At 33.8% G+C, this 18537-nt stretch overlaps 1 protein-coding gene across 12 annotated transcripts in view; it reads left to right on the forward strand.

Moving 5' to 3' along the window:
* Positions 1–17871, forward strand: part of LOC106055827 (beta-arrestin-1-like) — a 99148-nt gene extending 81277 nt beyond the window's left edge. For 9 of the 12 annotated variants that reach the window (XM_056013252.1, XM_056013251.1, XM_056013259.1 and 6 more), the window contains 6 exons: positions 770–842; positions 1676–1822; positions 2468–2554; positions 6090–6146; positions 9197–9337; positions 11549–17871. In XM_056013252.1, coding sequence (XP_055869227.1) covers positions 770–842; positions 1676–1822; positions 2468–2554; positions 6090–6146; positions 9197–9337; positions 11549–11648 — 605 coding nt within the window. In that variant the 3' untranslated portion in view covers positions 11649–17871. Of the gene's footprint in view, positions 1–769; positions 843–1675; positions 1823–2467; positions 2555–6089; positions 6151–9196; positions 9338–11548 lie in introns of all 12 variants that reach the window. The other 3 variants (XR_008775134.1, XR_008775135.1, XM_056013260.1) reach the window with 3 other exon arrangements.
* Positions 17872–18537: the final 666 nt, after the last annotated feature.

An 18537-nucleotide genomic window follows, 5' to 3' on the forward strand; every position in this document is an offset into this window, starting at 1 on the left:
GGAATTGATCTGTTCGTCTCTTAATCATAAGTACCTCTACTACCATTGATCATAGCTGAACAGGACAGGACCTACTACATAAACATAAAAAAATCAAAGTTACCCTTTCAGACCTAGTGATCTATGGGGGCAGAGGATGTAAAGTTCATCTGTTTCTGAGGTCCACAGTTAGCAAGGTTGTCATGTGACCAGCGCAACAACCATCCTCCTTTACTTTTCCCCAACTAATATCAGGTACCCATTAGAACTGGGAGGACTCAGAGGCACACTAAATATCCCACAGTAGCTGAGCGGTTAAGTGCTTGGCTTCCAAACCTGGGATCCTGGCTTTGAATCTTGGTGAAGAATGGGATTTTGAAATTCTGGATTTTCATTAACCATTGGCCAAAGAAACAGATGACCTTAAAATCATGTGCCCATTACATTGCAAGATGTGAAAGGGGAACTTGACTACATTGACAATTATGAAAAAGTCTTTTTGCTTCCATTTGTTGGTGCAGGCCTCCTATATATTGTGTGTGTATCAAAGCACTTAATGCACTTGATATCTCACAGCTACAGGAAACAGTAGGGAATATACATTTGTTTTAGCTCACTGCTTTATAATGTAGCAAAGGAATAGTTCTAGTTGGGATTTACAGGTATTACTCTTCATTTTCATGTGGCTTTCTTTAATCCTTCACTCATCCCTATTTTGTTTCACATCTTCATATTGATGTCATGTTGGATGGATGTATCTTGATTATTTTTCTCCCCCACACATGCACAGTGCGGCAGTTTGCGGACATTTGTCTGTTCTCCACTGCCCAGTATAAATGTACAGTGGCCGAGCTGGAGAGCGAGTAAGTTTTCACTATCTGCGTTTAGTCTTGTTTTGACTGTCTCACTATGTCTGCTATGTCCACTCAGTAAGTTTTCACTATTTGTGTTTAGTCTTTGTTTTCACTTGAATACTGTCTCACTGTGTGTGCTATGTCATCTTAGTAACTTGTATGGGAGAAATATTCATATATTATATGACACGTGAAGTCTATCTGTTGGAGTGCTTAGATCCATGTTTGTGGTTTTTTTTATGATGTTCATTTTGTTTTCAATGTCTTTAGGGCAGTTTGTTCTTGTAATGCTATTTATGTTGAGAATAAATTGAATGCAGGCAGTTTTGAAAAACTGAGGGATCCATTAACATTAGTGGTCTTATTAAAAGTTGTACTTACATATTGCAAAAAGATGTGACAAAGTTGTTTTACATAATTTTCAATGTTTTATTTTATTCCTTTTTATAATACTTTTTAGACCACCTGGTATATACTTCATTGGGCACAGTTTCGTGTTTTAAAACAAATGAGCAACATTTCAAAACTGCCTGCATTCAATAAATGTTCATTTAACCAGAATTTTTTTTTTTTTTTTGAATTGTTTTTTTTAACTTTAAGAAGACTATTAAAATATTCCTGTTTACTAGACATTGTATCACTGGAGTGCACATATTTGAAATGTTGAAACATTTATTACTGATTTATTTTTGGAATAGATTCATTGATTTTTTGTGTAAAAATCCAAGTTAAAATGCTTTAGAGAATAGTTCATGCTGTCAACTTGAGGAATTGTTTGTGTTTGCTAGCGATTCAGGTGATCACTTTTTTTTTCATGACCCTGTTAACTTTGTCTACACCAGGGAAGGATTTCCAATTCAGCCCAGTCAGACTGGATTCTGTAAAGTCTACCACCTGACTCCCCTGCTCTTAAACAATCGTGATAAACGGGGGCTGGCCTTGGATGGCAAACTGAAACACGAAGACACCAACCTGGCTTCGTCCACCATGTAAGTCTCGATATTTAGACATCATACAGTTGCTAGTTAAAGATACTTTAATTTTCCAATTAAGAACAACTGCCAACTGTCATTATTGGTCATTTAGGTGACCTGTGCAGTTTAGGCTCTAAGTTGAATCTGATGTGTGGTTACTTGTTGCACATCACTTTAGAATATTAGTTTTTAGCCTACCACTAGTGTCAGCAATAGCTTACTCTCTGACCAGGAATATGTGTTTATTGCTGATTTATCACTTTTCTTTTTTTGGTTCATTTGTAGCAGAAGAGACTTTACCAAATTAACAAATAATTGTATACGTTTATTTTCCCATCAGTGTCGTAGCTCATTGCCTTGATAAGGTAATAGAGGAGTCAAGAGATAAATGTTTGGATAGTAAGAAATATCAACCTGACATGGACTAGGACATAGAATCACTGGAAAAAGTTTTCTTAAAACAATAATTGAGGTCTAGATAAGAAAAACCATTTAGCCCTTATGATTTGATTAAAAAAATAATTTCTGAGACCTTTAAACAATTTTTATCTCTATCCAATTAAAAAAATATCCCCCTGGAGTTACATTTGGTGTATTGCTGTTTATGTCATGAGCAGAGTTTGAGGTAGACATTTTATTAATTGTCCTTTATCTTTGCAGCATGACTGAAAAGAGTCAGAAAGAAAGTCTAGGTATTGTTGTGTCCTATCGAGTCAAGGTAAAGCTCATCATGGGATTTGGTTCAGGGTAAGTACTAGGTACTGCCACACTAGGCACTCACACATACAGTCACAGGAAAAAAAAAATTTTGCACATGGCCACCTACTCAAAATCAAATTTTTATAAAGGAAAGTAGTTTGACCTCTTTGGCATACTTAGCTGAGGATTACATTCGCCAAGTAACTACTTCTGAACATATAATTGATACTAATGTCCACATCTCTTATAATATAATTTTTTTTTTTCTCATTGTCACTGAGTATTCAGTTCAAGTACACAAGTGACCTCTGTCAATGTTCTGTAAACTATGTCTATGGTGTCTTTGATTTGATTCAAACTGGATTTCTATGGAATGTGTAGATGCCACTTTATAACATAAGCAATGGAGTAAATGATTGAAGCACGACATTTTGGTGCAGCTGTTTTGGCACAGTTGTGGTTTTGGCCCTAAATAGTTTATATGTTATATATTTATCTAGTGATGTCTACCAAAAGCTTATGTTATATTTTGTACCATTTGTAAAATGACTAAACTTAGAGTTTTCAGGATAGATGAATAAAAAGTAAAGTAGCAATAATACAAATAATGTTAAATTTAACACTTCTTACTTGAAAACGTAACCTAATAAAATACACAGTAAGGCACAAAGATGAAGGTACATGTCTTATTCCATATGCCAGGACATATTCATACAAATGCTCTTTTTTTTCCCTAGTGCCATTAGAGCATAGAATGGGTTGCCTGAATCATCTAGGAAAACCTTCGACTTATATGTCTCTAATAACACTGCTAGAGTAACACACGTACAAGCATAGGACATAATTCTTTTCTTTTTTTAAGGAACATTTGTAATGTATTAGATATTTCTGTTTAAATTAAGCTTATTTTCTTGTGCAGAAACTTTGGTGCATTAATAATATTTTGAGCTCTAGTTTTTTGTTTGGCACTGTTACATCACTTCACATCAGAATTATTTGTGTTTTCTGGGTTTTCATGTGGCTTACAATTTTGTGCTTGTGTGTCTCTGTTTTTCTGTTCAGATTCTCTGAAAGTTAAAAAAAAAAAGTAAAGTTCCCCTTCAGACCTAGTGATCTACGGAGGAAGATGATGTAAAGGTCATCTGTTTCTATGGCCCATGGTTAACGAGGATGTCGTGTGGCTAGCGCAACGACCAACCACCTTTACTTTTCTCCAACTAATGTCAGGTACCCATTAGAGCTGGGAGGACTCAGAGGCACCCTGAAGATCCTGAAAGTAAAAATCCCAGTCTTCGATACAGTTTGAACCCTGGACCTTGCTTCAGAAGCCAAGTATTTTAACACTCAGCCACTGTGCCTCCCTCTAAAGTTAGTTTTTTTTTTTGGATGTATAGGTCATTTTAGGTCACTGATCTAGACCTGAATGAAGCTGTCATTTTTCGACATCAAAACCAGGCTTGTTGGTGCCACGATGATGTGGTAGTACTAGTGTTTTCCTACCTGAAGCTGCGTAAGAGACCTGAAATTTATGGCTGGGAAGAGGAAGCTTGTCAGATAGGAATAGGACATGTTCTAGTTGAAGATATTTGTTAAATAGTCAAAACTTTGTCTTTTTTTTTTCTTTTTAAAGTTTCAGGCTTTTTTTGTTTTTAATTCCTATGGGGAAAATATTATCAAACTTCTAGCATCAAACCAGCCAACAACCAATTCAGCTTCACCAAAAGGTCATCCATTGAGAAATTGAGCTAATGCAAAACAAAACCAAAATTAAAAAAAAAAAAGTTTCATTTGTGCTTAACGATTTGATTCTTCATTACCAGTGATGCCCTTGTAGCACCACATTTCTCATGCTATAGAGATCAATAAAACATCTTTTTAATGAAATCTAAGCTCATAACAAAAAGCACAGCAAAAGTAACTTTGTTTGTACTTACAAAATTAATTTCTGCATGACATTGATGTCATTTCTGCTGATTTCTCATTTCTATATACAAGTTCAATAGTTTGTACAACTTAAGATTGTTTCGTGAATACTTCATGCAGCATTTTTTTTTAACGTCTCCAATCTTCCAAACATAATTAGGAAGTTACCTGGTTTTCTGGTCATTTGATTATATGAATCTGTAGCTGTACTGTCATCTCATCGAACTTGTCATCTCATTTGCAAACTTGTCAATATGTCATTGTTGCTTGCTTTTGAAATATGTAACTGTTTTATGGCAGGATTAAAAATCATCTTATTGAATCCTTCATTGATGTTCATTGGTACATCAGTGATTCTCAGATCAGTAAAATGATGTAAATGCTAGAACTAGCAAGGTCAAGGATGTCTCCACTGTAGTTACTGGTGTTCTTAGGTTTCTTACAGTGCTGGGACTAGAAGCAAGAACATTTATGGACTAACACTGATGGTTTTATATTGCTGTATTTAGTTAGTCATAATTCTTATGGTTAAATGTTCAAGAGAAAAGAAGGAAATACTGCCATAAGTAGATAAGATTAGACTAAACATAAAATGTAATAGATTTGAAGAGAAGGAAGAAGATTATTTCAGGCTCATAGTTTGAAAAGCATGAATGAGTTGTAAACACACTGAGCATACACACGCTGTGCATTGTGACATGTCAATGTTGTGTCAATATTAAGTTAACCCTTGTAGGAGGCTGCTTTGTCCTCTTCTCACTGCACACGCGCTGCTGGCATGTGTTCGTTGCCTACAATAAGACCCCCCCCACAGACACAGCAAACAACCATCACATTGACACGCTATGTTTATTGACAGTTTATCACAGTGTTTCTTAAACATTAGCTCATGGGTCATCTTGTGTCAACACTCACTTCCTTAATGACTCTTAGGATATTTTGTCGGAGACATTAAACAAATGCAGACAATTGGCATAAAGGCTGGGAGATCACTTGTCTTGTGGCAGGTTGTTATTGGGAGATCACTTGCTTTGTAGCAGGTTGTTACTGGGAGATCACTAGCTTTGTGGCAGGTTGTTACTGGGAGATCACTTGCTTTGTAGCAGGTTGTTACTGGGAGATCACTTGCTTTGTGGCAGGTTGTCTTTGCACAAAGTAGAATTTGGGTGTTTGTCAATTTATTAATAAGTACCTACATGCGCTGACCATAACCCTTTACTTTTGACCAAATGTTACTAGTTTAAGAAACACTGCTTCATTGCTTCAAAGAGATTACACAAGAAAAATCACAGTTGTTAGACTTGTCTTTATAAGTTTGTTCTCTGACAATCATTGTTCCTCATTGTATTCAAGAATGTTCTCTTGTACATTGTCTGAGATATGATTAAGTGCATGAGAACCATTGGATAGCATTTGACAAAGATGAACAACTGTGCTTCTTCTTTTTGCAATCCACACAAATATTTGTTGTTATTTCCTTTTTATATATATATTTTTTTTTCCTGTGTTTAAACCTCTCAGTATGTTTATGTGGTATCTTATTGTTTATGAAGTTAGAATCAAATCTAAAGTTATTCTATCCACATTTGTTAACATGCTGAGTTCTTGAACATTATCTTGCCAATGTTTTGTCTCAGGATGTTGCCATGACTATTTTCAGAATGTGGTTTCAAAAGTTAATCCCTCGAAGACGCCATGAAAATGATCGAAGCACAAAGCAAGTTGGTTGGGTGGGGAGGGGAAAAGGGTTTCTTGTTTTGTTTCTATTTTAGAGTTGCTTCTTCTTTTTTTCATTTTCTTTACTGCCACACCCTTTTAATTTCATGTTAGTATTTCAAAGAGGAATAATTAATGATAAATTAAAACAGATGGGTTTGAGACTTTAAGCAGTAGTCGTTTATGCCAAGAAACAGTAAGACAGAGAAAGGGTTTGCCAGTAAATAGCTTAGCTTGCATCTGTGCTGAGTATGAGCTAAAAATATCTATAACTTTTTTCAATGAACTTAATCAGATATTAAATCTTAATAACTCTCTGATTACTGGTCAGAAACTCTGAATCTGGGAAGTTTGACTGTAAGGTACGAGTTGACCCTGTTAGATTACTCTAAATTAGACCAACATATTTAGGGGAGGTATGGGCTGGTTGTGCTATGAGACTTAGTCATTAAAGCTATGGGCTGGTCAATCCAATGAGACTTAGTCTGGTCAGTGCATTGAGACTTAGGAAACTTAGTCATTGGAGACATGGGTTGGTCAATGCAATGAGACTTAGTCTTTGGAGGTACAGACTGGTCAGTGCATTAGATGTGCATATAAAGACTCCTAGGGTGGAGACATTTGCATTCTGACTCTAAATAGGAGGTTTGAAGTGAGATCCATGATTGCAGCTGTTTCTAAAGGTCTTTATTTGTTGTGCTGTTCACGCAGTGGGCCAGCGGGGAATTTATTTTCACCTTTAATATGGACTTGGTCAACTTATTGGACTGAATTGGGTTGCCTGAGCTAGCCAGGAAAACCAGTGACTTGGCAGAATTTAAGTCATTGGTTAATATGCATGACTAAATGCATGACGCGTAGGACGTAATCATCTTCTTTTTTGAAGTAACGTCTGTATTATATAAGATAAGATAAGGTCTGACACCACTTAGAATAGTGGAATATTGTGTCCTAGCAAAACAATGTCCTACCAACTAGACATGGACCTGACCTTTTCCCAGCTGTTCTTATTAAATCTTATGTCCATTTTATTTCAACTGTTCAATATTTTTAAAAATAAAGTAAGAGAAAGGTCCATGGTTGAATGGCATCTTTATATTCAATGTTTTAATGGAGATTTTTTCATCCAAGGCGTTAAGAAAATCTACTTTTATTGATTTATGCTGCATTTATTTCAATTGACTGACTTATCAACCATAAAATAAAAATATTAAACCAATCTACTTTAGACAGACAAATCTCTGCATTTTGTTTTCATGATTTCTGTTTCTTTAAGTTTGACTGATGACCTATAGAGACATAACAGGACGTTATGACGTTATTTTTATCTATCTGGGAGCTAGAATAATCTTTCAGAATTCTGAGTTTCCTCCAGTAAATTCTAATCAATTAGCTAATAGACTTGTTTGACACCAGGCCTCGATAACAGCTAAGCCTTTTTAGAATCCAAGTTTTGATTATCTTTGTATTTTTTTTTTAAATTTTTGTTTTGTTTTTTCACTCTCTTCCTGTACCTCTACTAGTATGGAACTAATCTTTGAGATTTCAACTAACCTAGTCCCTCCCCCCTTTTCTTTCATTCACATGTAAAGATTCAACTATAATCAGACCATATTTAATAACACTTGTTATTGTTGGTATTTCCAATATCAAATATTGCTAAGGGGTTTGGAACAATGTGTTGCTCTAATTGCTTAGTGCTGTGAGAAATGTTCATTAAACAAAAAATTCATTTAACAAAAGCTTGCACTAATGTCATCATGCTAAGTAAATAATTAATTTGACTTGCAAAATAATATCTTCAGACAACTCTCCAGAGATTCGTCTGTCTGCTACTTGGATTTCCTTAACTAAAAGTCTAAAATTATGCAAAATCTAATGTCACAAATCTGGTCGCTCAGTAATAACATACAACAGCTTGCATATAATAACAGCTCCATTTCCCATCTAATCTGACTTATGACAAGATTATACCTAAACATTGAATTATTTCTATTGTTAAATAACACTGTAATTATTTAAGTTATGTTGGATTTTTTTTTATTTTCACATGTGCACGTTGTCAAATTTATTCTTTTGAAGATTATTTTTTTTAATCATAATGTTGTTTTTTTTTTTACAATAAGGCTTAATTTTTTATTTTTTTTTACCGTAATCTCCCGCATTTACACAAACAAGCTTTACAATGCATATAAGTTTGAATTAGAAACTAGTGTATGGTTACATGAGCTTATTTTATTTATTTTTTAATCTAAGTTTTCTATGATTTTAGTACAAAAAGTATTATTCATAGAATGCTGTTCTTAATATCCTTGATAAATCCAATTACACAAAGGTTCTCACTCTTTGAACTTAGCAACATGTACATCTAATAGTCTATCAAACAAAAGAAAAATCTACATGTATGTTGATATATTCTGGTAGAACAAAAAAAGGGAAAACTCAAAGGATGAAGGGGATTTAGGAACTGAGAATGTTTTTAACAAATCTAAAGATATAGGTTGCATTAGAGATGATCTGTTCCCATAGTTTATTTCATGACAGAGAATTATGGACAGTTCATAAATTGAGAACCTCTGTAGTAAAACCCCTTTTTAACAGATAATGGTGAATCCAGTCTAACCAAATCTTTCTTTACTAAAAAAAACAATTTAGTTTGTTAATTTGCATTTGATTTTAAGTTCCTTGAATTAAAAATGATGATCTGAATTGTATTTTGTTACAACTCTTTTTAAGTTAATCATTGGTTTGAATGAACATTGAATTGAGAGAGCTCAGAGTTGTGTAACATAAAGAAAACATTTTAAGGGACACACAAAGCTAACAGAGAATAATAATGAATATTTTTTTTTTGCATCAGATCTTTGTTTAATCTTTCAACTCTTTCTAGACAATAGGATACAAATACATTTGTAAAAATCCATAATATTTGAGACTATTTAGTTATTCTGTTGTAGACTTGCCTGTACACTTTGACTCTGTTGTAGGGCTGCCTGTACACTTTGACTTTTAATGTCACATAAATATCCATTGTTGTTCGTTTGTTCCCAGAGAATTGGCCGTTGAATTACCATTCACTTTGACCCACCCCAAGCCCCCAGATTCACCAGCACCATCCAGATCAGCGAGTATCGCACCAGCAGAAGGAGGTGACGTGCCAATAGACACCAACCTTATTCAGCTGGATACTAAGTAAGTTTTTGTGATATGTATAACATTTTTTTGGTCAATGTTGTTTAGTTTTGTGAGCGTTGCAGTTCACTGAATAATATGAAAAGCTACTTACTAATTGTTGTTTTAAATTATTTCAAATTTATATGCATACTAAATAGATTTTTTTCTTTTAAAAAAAAGTAAACATTTTTTGTGTGTAAATATAGTACTTAGTATAACAAAATTTACATAACTTAACAATACAAATGTAAAAAAAAAAAAAAAAATAATTTTTTTACAAAAATTCTAAAACCGTTTACATAAATGTATGAAAAATATGGTAAATAGTTGCCTCCCCTAATAAAGAACCTCCCCTGTTTGTTAGTATTAATAGTGAATAGTTGTAAAAGTGGTGTATTTTTATGAAAAAACTGCTTGCATAAGTGATTTAACTATGACTTTTAAGTGACAGAACTTAACCTAGCAATATAAATGTTAACACAAATTTTTTTTGACAAAAAATCTAAAACCATTTGCATAAATGTGTTCCGGATATGGTTTATAGTCTAAAGAGCCTCCCGTGTTTGTTACTATTAATAGTGAATAGTTGTAAAAGTGAGGTATTTTTATGAAAAAAATGCTTGTATAAGTGATTTTAAAAATTAGATTTTTTGCTTTCAGAAAAGAAAAAAGTAGCTGTTGCATCAGAACTTTGAATGGTCTAAAATATTATGGTGTCAGATTTTCACTATCTTTTCTAGTTTATGAGATCTTAACAGGACGGACGGACAGACATTCCACACAAAACTAATAGCGTCTTTTCCCCTTTTGGGGGCTGCTAAAAAAACAGCACTTTTATTAAAGGACACTGAAAGCAGACAACTAGTTTCAGAGCATTGAAAGGGTGAAAAGTAGAGTCAAACTTAAAGTCTGATGCACTTGTCCATCAAAACAACTTTTCATGTCTTGTTCAGTGCTTAATGGAATGCACTTAAATTAACAGTAATTTGTAAACATATTTTACATGTATAGTATTTGTCATATTTTTTTTTTTCTTCTTGACAAAAAGTTCTACTTAAGTAATGAGCCTCATCTGGCTCTAGTGGGTTTAGTAATTACAACTATAAAATCTTTTATATTTGCATATCATTGGTTTACTGGCTCCCTAAAAAATACAACTGTTACAGAATGTTCATTAGTCTGTTAGCGCATAAAATATTTTAATTTTATTTTTTGTTGTTTCTTTATGGTATTTTTACTGCCTAAAAAACAAATTGTTTACTCATTTTAGAAACAGTTCAAAATAGAAATTATGTATATTGCATTTAGTAATAGAAATAAATAGGAGCTGATCTCTTTAGAAATACAGAGCTCAGAAATATGAAAAGTTTATAAAAATTGGAAAAGTTAGAAAACTTCTAAAGAGGATTAATCAAGTAAAAAGCACATTAGCATCCCACTATTATAACTTTAAGGATTGATTCATTTGTCTTGTGTTTGCAATTGTATACTATTTCATTATGACTGTCTGTTCTTATCATTTGTCCAACTCAGACAGAAGTGAAGTAGCTAATTAGTAAGTACCATCAGGTATCTCAACATTGAATGTGATGGATTCTGTTCCATGTGGCATGCTCTGGTTGGGAGGGAGATAGTTTCATCCCACGTCACTGTTCACTCCAGCTGTCATAGCTCACATTACCAGCAGACCCTTTTTGTCTGTCACCAATGTTAGGTGTTAGGAAGACACAGGATGTTCAAATTGTTAACTAGTTAAAAGTGATTTGCTAGCAGGGCTCATCCTGACTTGCTTAACTTCATGCTAAATCATCCTGTTACTGTCATGTTATATTAGCTGTTAATAATTTACTTTGTTTAAAAAAAATGCTTTCTTTAATGCTTCTAATTGTAATGGTAATTTATAGAAGAATTTTTTTTTAAACGGGGCATGCTTTTTTTTCCCTCCACAATGACTTAAAATAATAGTTTCTCCACATTTTTATGCCATGATAATTTATAGTTAATTTTTAAAAAAACATATCTGACTTGTTTCTACATGTGGGGTAGTACATTAGCTAGACATTAACATGATCTAAGCTTCTCTTCTTGTGCAGACAAACTCTTTGACTTAGCTATCAGTGTTGAGCACAGTGCCATGTTCTAGCAGGGTCACTCTAGTGTTAGTGATATGTAAAGACTCAAAATTGTTTTAACTACACATTCTCACTTCTCCTTTTGTTTTGTCCCCAGTGGCGAAGCTTTCTATGGCGACAAGGATGATGATTTTATTTTTGAGGACTTTGCTCGGCTGCGTCTAAAAGGCCATGAAGGGGATGACACTGAAGCTTAGTCACTGACCAATATATTTTCTTGGAGTAGAATCTGAACATTATTTGTATGTTGTTGGTTTTTTTTTTTTTTTCAGAAACTTGTTTCATGTTTATTTTAGTGTGTGTATGAGCTGCTCTACCAATGGTAAGGGTCCCTTGGTATGTTATACAACCATCAGATATATACACAGCTAGGTAAACCTTGTGTCACTCATTGAACCTGATGACAAAAAACAAGAACCTGAACTCGATGACTAGTGCAACTTACTAACTTTTGGAAGCTCAATTTGTTTTAATTACATACAGTTTGGAAAAGAAGGGTGAAAGTTGTTTGTTTGGAGCTATGTACTGTACATTTTATAGAAATTTTTGTATTTTTAAAGTTTATTGTAAGCATGTTTTCTAGGTTAATTTTACAGTTTATTGTAAGCATGTTTTCTAGGTTAATTTTACAGTTTATTTGTAAGCATGTTTTCTAGGTTATTGTTGTACTGTTTACTTAATAGTAAAATCTAATTTGTCATTCAGCTATTTAAAACAAAATGATATTCTACACAATTTGTGTATGTGACTATTTATTGCTTCAATCCGGAACTTGTTGTAGCCAGTTTATTTATTTGATGGTTTCAATTTGGACATGATCTTTAGTAGCATTGTCTTACTGACCAAAGACAAAGCATTGTTGAATAAATTAGAATATTGTATAGTTTTAGGGCAGGGGCTTTTTATTTGTGTGTTCATACAGATATCTTCTTAGTGTCAACTCTTTAGGTGAGAAGTGTCAGTGTCCACGACAGAATTGAAAGCTACTCTGTTAGCTCTGTCATTTGTTTTAGAACTTGCGCTACTTTGCAATGCAAATCATTCTTAACAAAAGTTTGAAGACAAGAGCAACAATTGCTAAAGTTTGCTATAATCTCTATCAATTCTGTGGTTAGATATCTTGCTATCATGCACATCCCTCTCTTCTGGTACTGGAAGAAGACTCTTTGTCTCCCCTGACATTGGTTGTGTGATCTGATGTACATACTTCAGTTTTTTTTTCTTGTCACTTTCTTGATTTGAACTAATTTATGCTGCAAGCTTTTTAGAATGATGCATGACAGAACAAGTCCATCCATCTCTTCAAAAATAAAGAGATTTATCAAGTTAAATGCATTGATTTTTATACTTACAAAACATTCTCCAGAAAATCAAAGGCTAAGACATAAGACACATAAAGTACCTGATTCAAGCTCCATATTAAACTGCAGCTTTTTTTTTTTTGTTTCATATATTTGTTATGCTTCAGGTTTTTATTTTAAGCTTACTCTTTTTATTGAATGGCATATAACTTGATCAGTTGTTTATGATCACTATCTCAAGGTAATAGCTTTTACTTTAAACTATAGTTTTGACACTCTTTAATAATTTTATATTTTATGATAATGTCATTCAGCTTAGAACTTGTTTTACATATGTTAGTGTATTAACATAGACTTTATTAGATTCTTTTTATTTTGCCTACAAAATGTTTAATTTAACTTAATTTTTTTTATTCTGGTGAAAGACTTCAGATAGTGGTCAATGCTAGTGACTAGAGGATCTCTTCGCTTGAAAGAATCAAAATACTCTTAACCCTGATTCTTTTGTGCTATTTTCAATTCATGATTTCTAATTTCAAGTTGTGTGCCCTCATAAAGATTACAAAAGTTTGAACTTTGAACAACAGAAAGCTAAGTCAACAGGGTTCGTAGCCACCTTGAAAACCTGGAAAACACCTTGAATTTCATATTAAATTCAAGGCCTTGAAAAAGCCTTGAATTTCGTAAAAAACGGTGAAAAAACCTTGAATTTTAAAACTGGACCTTGAGTTCTTTCCCTCCCGATACCTGGTGTTTATTTTCGTTTTTTTCCCGGTTACATTGAGCTGACCAGTGACGACGCGTCTACACCGCCTTTCACCCACTTGTGAAGCGCGACCTCGTGATTGAAAACGACCTTGGCTGAAGCAAGCATTTCACTTAGCACTATTTTCCTTTCACTGTTACGACTGAAGACGCGCTAGATCTAGTCTGTAGTGACTATTGTCTATAACTAGAGCAATTAGCAGCCTAATGTGAAGGCTACACCCCTCCGGGCCCTCCCTCGCCGAAAATCTTCTTGTTGTAACAGTAAGAGTGACTTCGCGTGGAAAGTCCGTATATCATCTTATCTTTGTGTCTTTCTGAGTATTTTATTAGATTTTTTATTTGGAGATTATGATTCAGTGTTTAAGTATAATTGCTACCGGTACTTTACTTTTGAGTCTTCTCACGATCCATCCTTCTCATCTAGCTAGAAATAGTATCTAGATTTAGATCTAAGTTAGATCTAGTGAAGATAATTCGCGCTTAACCTGAAAACTCCGTGAATTTTAGTTAATTTAAGGATCTAGATACAGGTAGGGGCCTACATCTAATGTCTAGATTGCTCTACAAATACTCTAGATTCTAGATTTACGCTAAATCACTAGAATCTAGTGAAGATAATTCTCTCACTGCCGTTAAAAGTCCGCGAAGTTTAGTGACATTGAGTTAGAATCTATAGAGTCTAGATCTACGATAGATTCAGTGAAGATAATTCGCACACAGCCGTGAAGAAAAGTCCGCCAATTTAGTGACTTAATTAGATCTAGACTGAGAAGCAGTGACAGCCGTGAAAAGTCCGCGAATTTAGTGACTTAGATCTAGACTCTAGATTTACGGTAGATTCAGTGAAAATAATTCGCACACAGCCGTGAAAAGTCCGCGAATTTTAGGGACTAGATTTACGGTGATTCAGTGAAGATAATTCGAAAAAAAGTCCGCGAATTTAGTGACTTAGACTTAGATCTAGACTTAATTTACGCTAATCCAATAGAATATAGAGTGAAGATAATTCTCTCACAGCCATGAAAAGTCCGCGAATTTAGTGACTTAGATCTAGACTCTAGACCTAGATTTACGATAGATTCAGTGAAAATAATTCGCACACTGCCATGAAAAGTCCGCGAATTTTAGGGTTAGATTTACGGTGATTCAGTGAAGATAATTCGAAAAAAAGTCCGCGAATTTAGTGACTTAGATCTATACTTAATTTACGCTAATCCAATAGAATATAGTGAAGATAATTCTCTCACAGCTGTGAAAAGTCCGCGAATTTAGTGACTTAAATTAGAGTCTAGATCTACTGTAGATTTAACGAAAATATTTCGCACACAGCTGTAGAAAAGCCCGTAGAGTTATTTTGGTTGTAATGTACTTAAAACTGATGGAAAGCAAGTCAACTGCTATAGTAAGAATGAAATATTTTTTTTACAAATCTATGTCAATTTAAGAAAATTTCCAACTTCAGATTGCGACAGTTTTAGCTGAATTACATCTCATATTTTTAAAAAGTTATTCTTCTGTAGTGCAAGCTTGTGTGTGTTTTCTAATGTATTAAAAAGTTGCATTTAAATGCTTAGGAAACACTAGAGATGAATTCTTTTTTATATATATATATATATATTGTTCTTTTTACATATTAATGTCATATGTATGTAAATATATATACATATATATTGATTGCTATGGTGCGATGCATACCTTGAAAATCTAAAACTCTACCTTGAAAACCTGGAAAATCATTCATGAAATTGGCTATGAACCCTGAGTCAAGTGAATGATCTGAAACACTTTAATGCCTCCTGTACTAGACACACAGCAAGAAGAAGGCTGTGTATGTATTCAAAACAAATGTTTCACTTGAAGTCATCTTCTAGTTCACAGCTTTTAATGTCACAGTCACTAGATTGATTTACCAGAATAAGTCTTGATAAAGTCATATTTTCTCATCCAGATTGTTTTATTGTTTTGAAGAACAAGACAGCTAAGCTGAACATCTTATTTTTGTGTTATCACTTGAAAACAAAAAGCTGTTTATATTTCTAGACTCCTATACTTTTTTGAGAGTTATTTTAGCAATAAGATTTTATAATTATCTCATCTTTTAGTGATCTTACAGTAGACACTATTATTGAATGAATTAGTTGGAAGTGTTCTGTATGTTGTTGTTGTAACTATGGGATTATTGAAACAAATAAATGCAAATGTTTTATTTCTTTATTGTGCATCCATTATTTTACCAATACCATGTCTATTGAATTATTTACTACTAAGTCACTCAATGTTGTTATAAATATTTTTAATTTATGTCCATTTATTTAGCTCTAATTAATAATTACTTGTTTCTATGACCCACTATAAATATATATATATAACATGAGTTTTTTTTCTTTCTCTGAGGGAAGCTACTTTTTTGTTTCATTTACTTTAAAGGGTAGTTCTTCATTTGGTCTTTTGTTTCTAGAGTCATTAGAAATAAGGCATTTCAAGGCATGGTCTATGTCATGATGTTCTCATTGTAGTTTGCTAGTAAGCTGCCACTAAGACTTCATGTTCTTTGCTCACAGTTTTTCTAGTCACACTCAAGTCTGATCCCAGACAAAGCTTCAAAGTTCTAGTCTTAGTGTCAATGTAAGAACCAGTGTTTGAGTCTTTACACATTAATAAGAACTTTGTCTCAAGATGGTGTATTATGTAAATCTTCATTTGTTCTGACATAGTCCCGCAGTCCTGGCTTGCCCCAATGACTCTAGAAACAGCTGTTCAAAGTGAACCATAAGTTCTAACAAGAGAACTCTTATTGTGTTGAAAATATTTTTTTAAATCAAAATAGTAGTTTGGCTTTTAAAGAAAAAGCACTTAGTCAAAGATTAAAATTCTAAGAATTTTAAGCTGTGACAATGTGGCTTCCAGTAAAACTTGACTCTATCTGTACTTCCACTTGTATGGTCTTAATATTATTGCTTCATTATATTTCTACCATAAGGTATAAAAGATTTTTTCAAAGCATGCCTACATATTCTCTCTTAAGGATATTGCATCCTCAGAATTGATCAATGTGCATAATTCTGTTCTCTTTATGGATGTTGGTGTCTGCTCTATTGTTTGTCGGAAAAGACAAAATTTAGTTTTGCTTCCAATCTATTTTGATGTTGTTCCCTTACAAGTGTCATGGGGACAAGCTAGCACATCTGTGACCTTTTCCTCCGTAGGGACTCAGCATCAGGGCCTATGTATCATTGAATGTATCAATATTTATATACCATACTTACATCTAAATAAATATAGTTCATTCTTTTTTTTTTTTTTTTTTGTTATTGTTGTTGTTGATTTATTGAATGTTTTCAAGTTGAACAAGGACAAACTTGTGCAATATTTAATTCCCTGTATTCATTGTGTCATCATGTCTCTGAGTTGTATCCCTTGTTATTCATGTCGAAGTAAATATCTAACCCTGTGACTTTTGGGATATACATATATTTATCTTTATACATATTAGGAAATCAGAAGTTTGAATTAATTGTAGATAGCTGTGAGAAAAGACAAAATAGATTTCTTTGGTAATTGTGATGTTGGCCCTTTGAATAGTTCTTCAGTCATGAAAATATATTAAATCTCAAGTGACTTTGGTGAAAGCAATGTGAAGTTGACAGGTTCCTGTACTTTTACCTTCAGTCTTGCTGCTAGTTTCAGAGAAATCAAAGTGTTTGGTAAAATACAAAGTATATTGTAACATGACTTTTAAAACTTTTCTTGGGCCATCATTGCAATAGTGTTAGTTTTTAAACCTGTTTATTCAACCTTTTTTTTTTTAATAAATTCTAAGGTAATAAATGAAATAAAAGTGAAACTCTTTGTACATTATTTTTCAAACTACTTTCAGGATTGTATGTTAAAACTAGCCCCTCAGTGTTTTAAACTTCTGTTGTTTAGGTAATTTTTTTTATTGTGATTTCGATACTGACTCTATGTAATTGATTTATATTTCTATACATACACATAATTAAACAAACAAAACTGATTGTCCATATATTTTTTTAAAACTTCCTAGCTTTTGTGTATTATATCTAATAAACTATTGAACAAACTGTGAGGACATGACCTATATATTCTAGAACTGTTACTCACTCCTATATATTTGAATATCAAACTTCTCCTTGCTAGGCTGGGAGAGCTTCTATAGAGCTGTCGCAACAATCACCTCCCAATACATCTTGATGTGTTTGTATTTTCACCAAAGTCCTAAAAATCCATTGAACTGTGCCCAACACTGACTGTTGTATTTGGTCCTATCAGCGCTGTCACATTTAGTCTTCTGCTAGTTCTCTATTAACAATAAAAAATCTTTGGTTCTAAACTTTGTGTTTTTTTCTCAAGTGTTTTCATTTGTGTCTGTTTCAGTAACAAGCTTAATATGTATATAGAGATATATATGTTACTGGCAAAGGTGTGACTGGCAACACAATTGCAGACTCTTTGGCCCACCAGGGAGGGCAAATTCCACCCACTGATCAGGCTGTAAGCTTTCATCAAGCCCTGGCTATAATACAAAAAACAGAAATGGAAAGGTGGTTTGAGTGCTGAGACAAGTCCCAAAAAGCCCGTGGAGTCTGGGAGCGCATGAGGCGCCCTGACCGCACTTACCCGTGGTAAAGGCTGTCCAGGCCTGAGCAAGCTATTATAGCACAGTGCAGGACAGGCCACTGTCCTGTTGGCTCATATTTCTCGCGGCTATGGCCAAATTTTGATTCACGGTGCCCCCGCTGCGGGGAAGAAGAGGATACCGTGCCTCATATTCTGTTTGACTGCCCCAGACTTGTTGATCTCTGTCTCGACAGGTCTGGGAAACCCAAAATTCTCGACCTGTATGGCGACATTTATGCACTACGCAAGACAGCAGGGTTTCTGTCCAGGGCTTTTGCAAGAGAGGATTTGAGCCTCTCAAGCCCTCACTCTAATGGAGTTTGATGATGATGATGATGACTGGCAAAGTACGAAATCCAGCATTCTACAGAACATTGAT

The sequence above is a fragment of the Biomphalaria glabrata genome, chromosome 15, assembly GCF_947242115.1.
Source record: "Biomphalaria glabrata chromosome 15, xgBioGlab47.1, whole genome shotgun sequence".
NCBI classification, from domain to species: domain Eukaryota; kingdom Metazoa; phylum Mollusca; class Gastropoda; family Planorbidae; genus Biomphalaria; species Biomphalaria glabrata.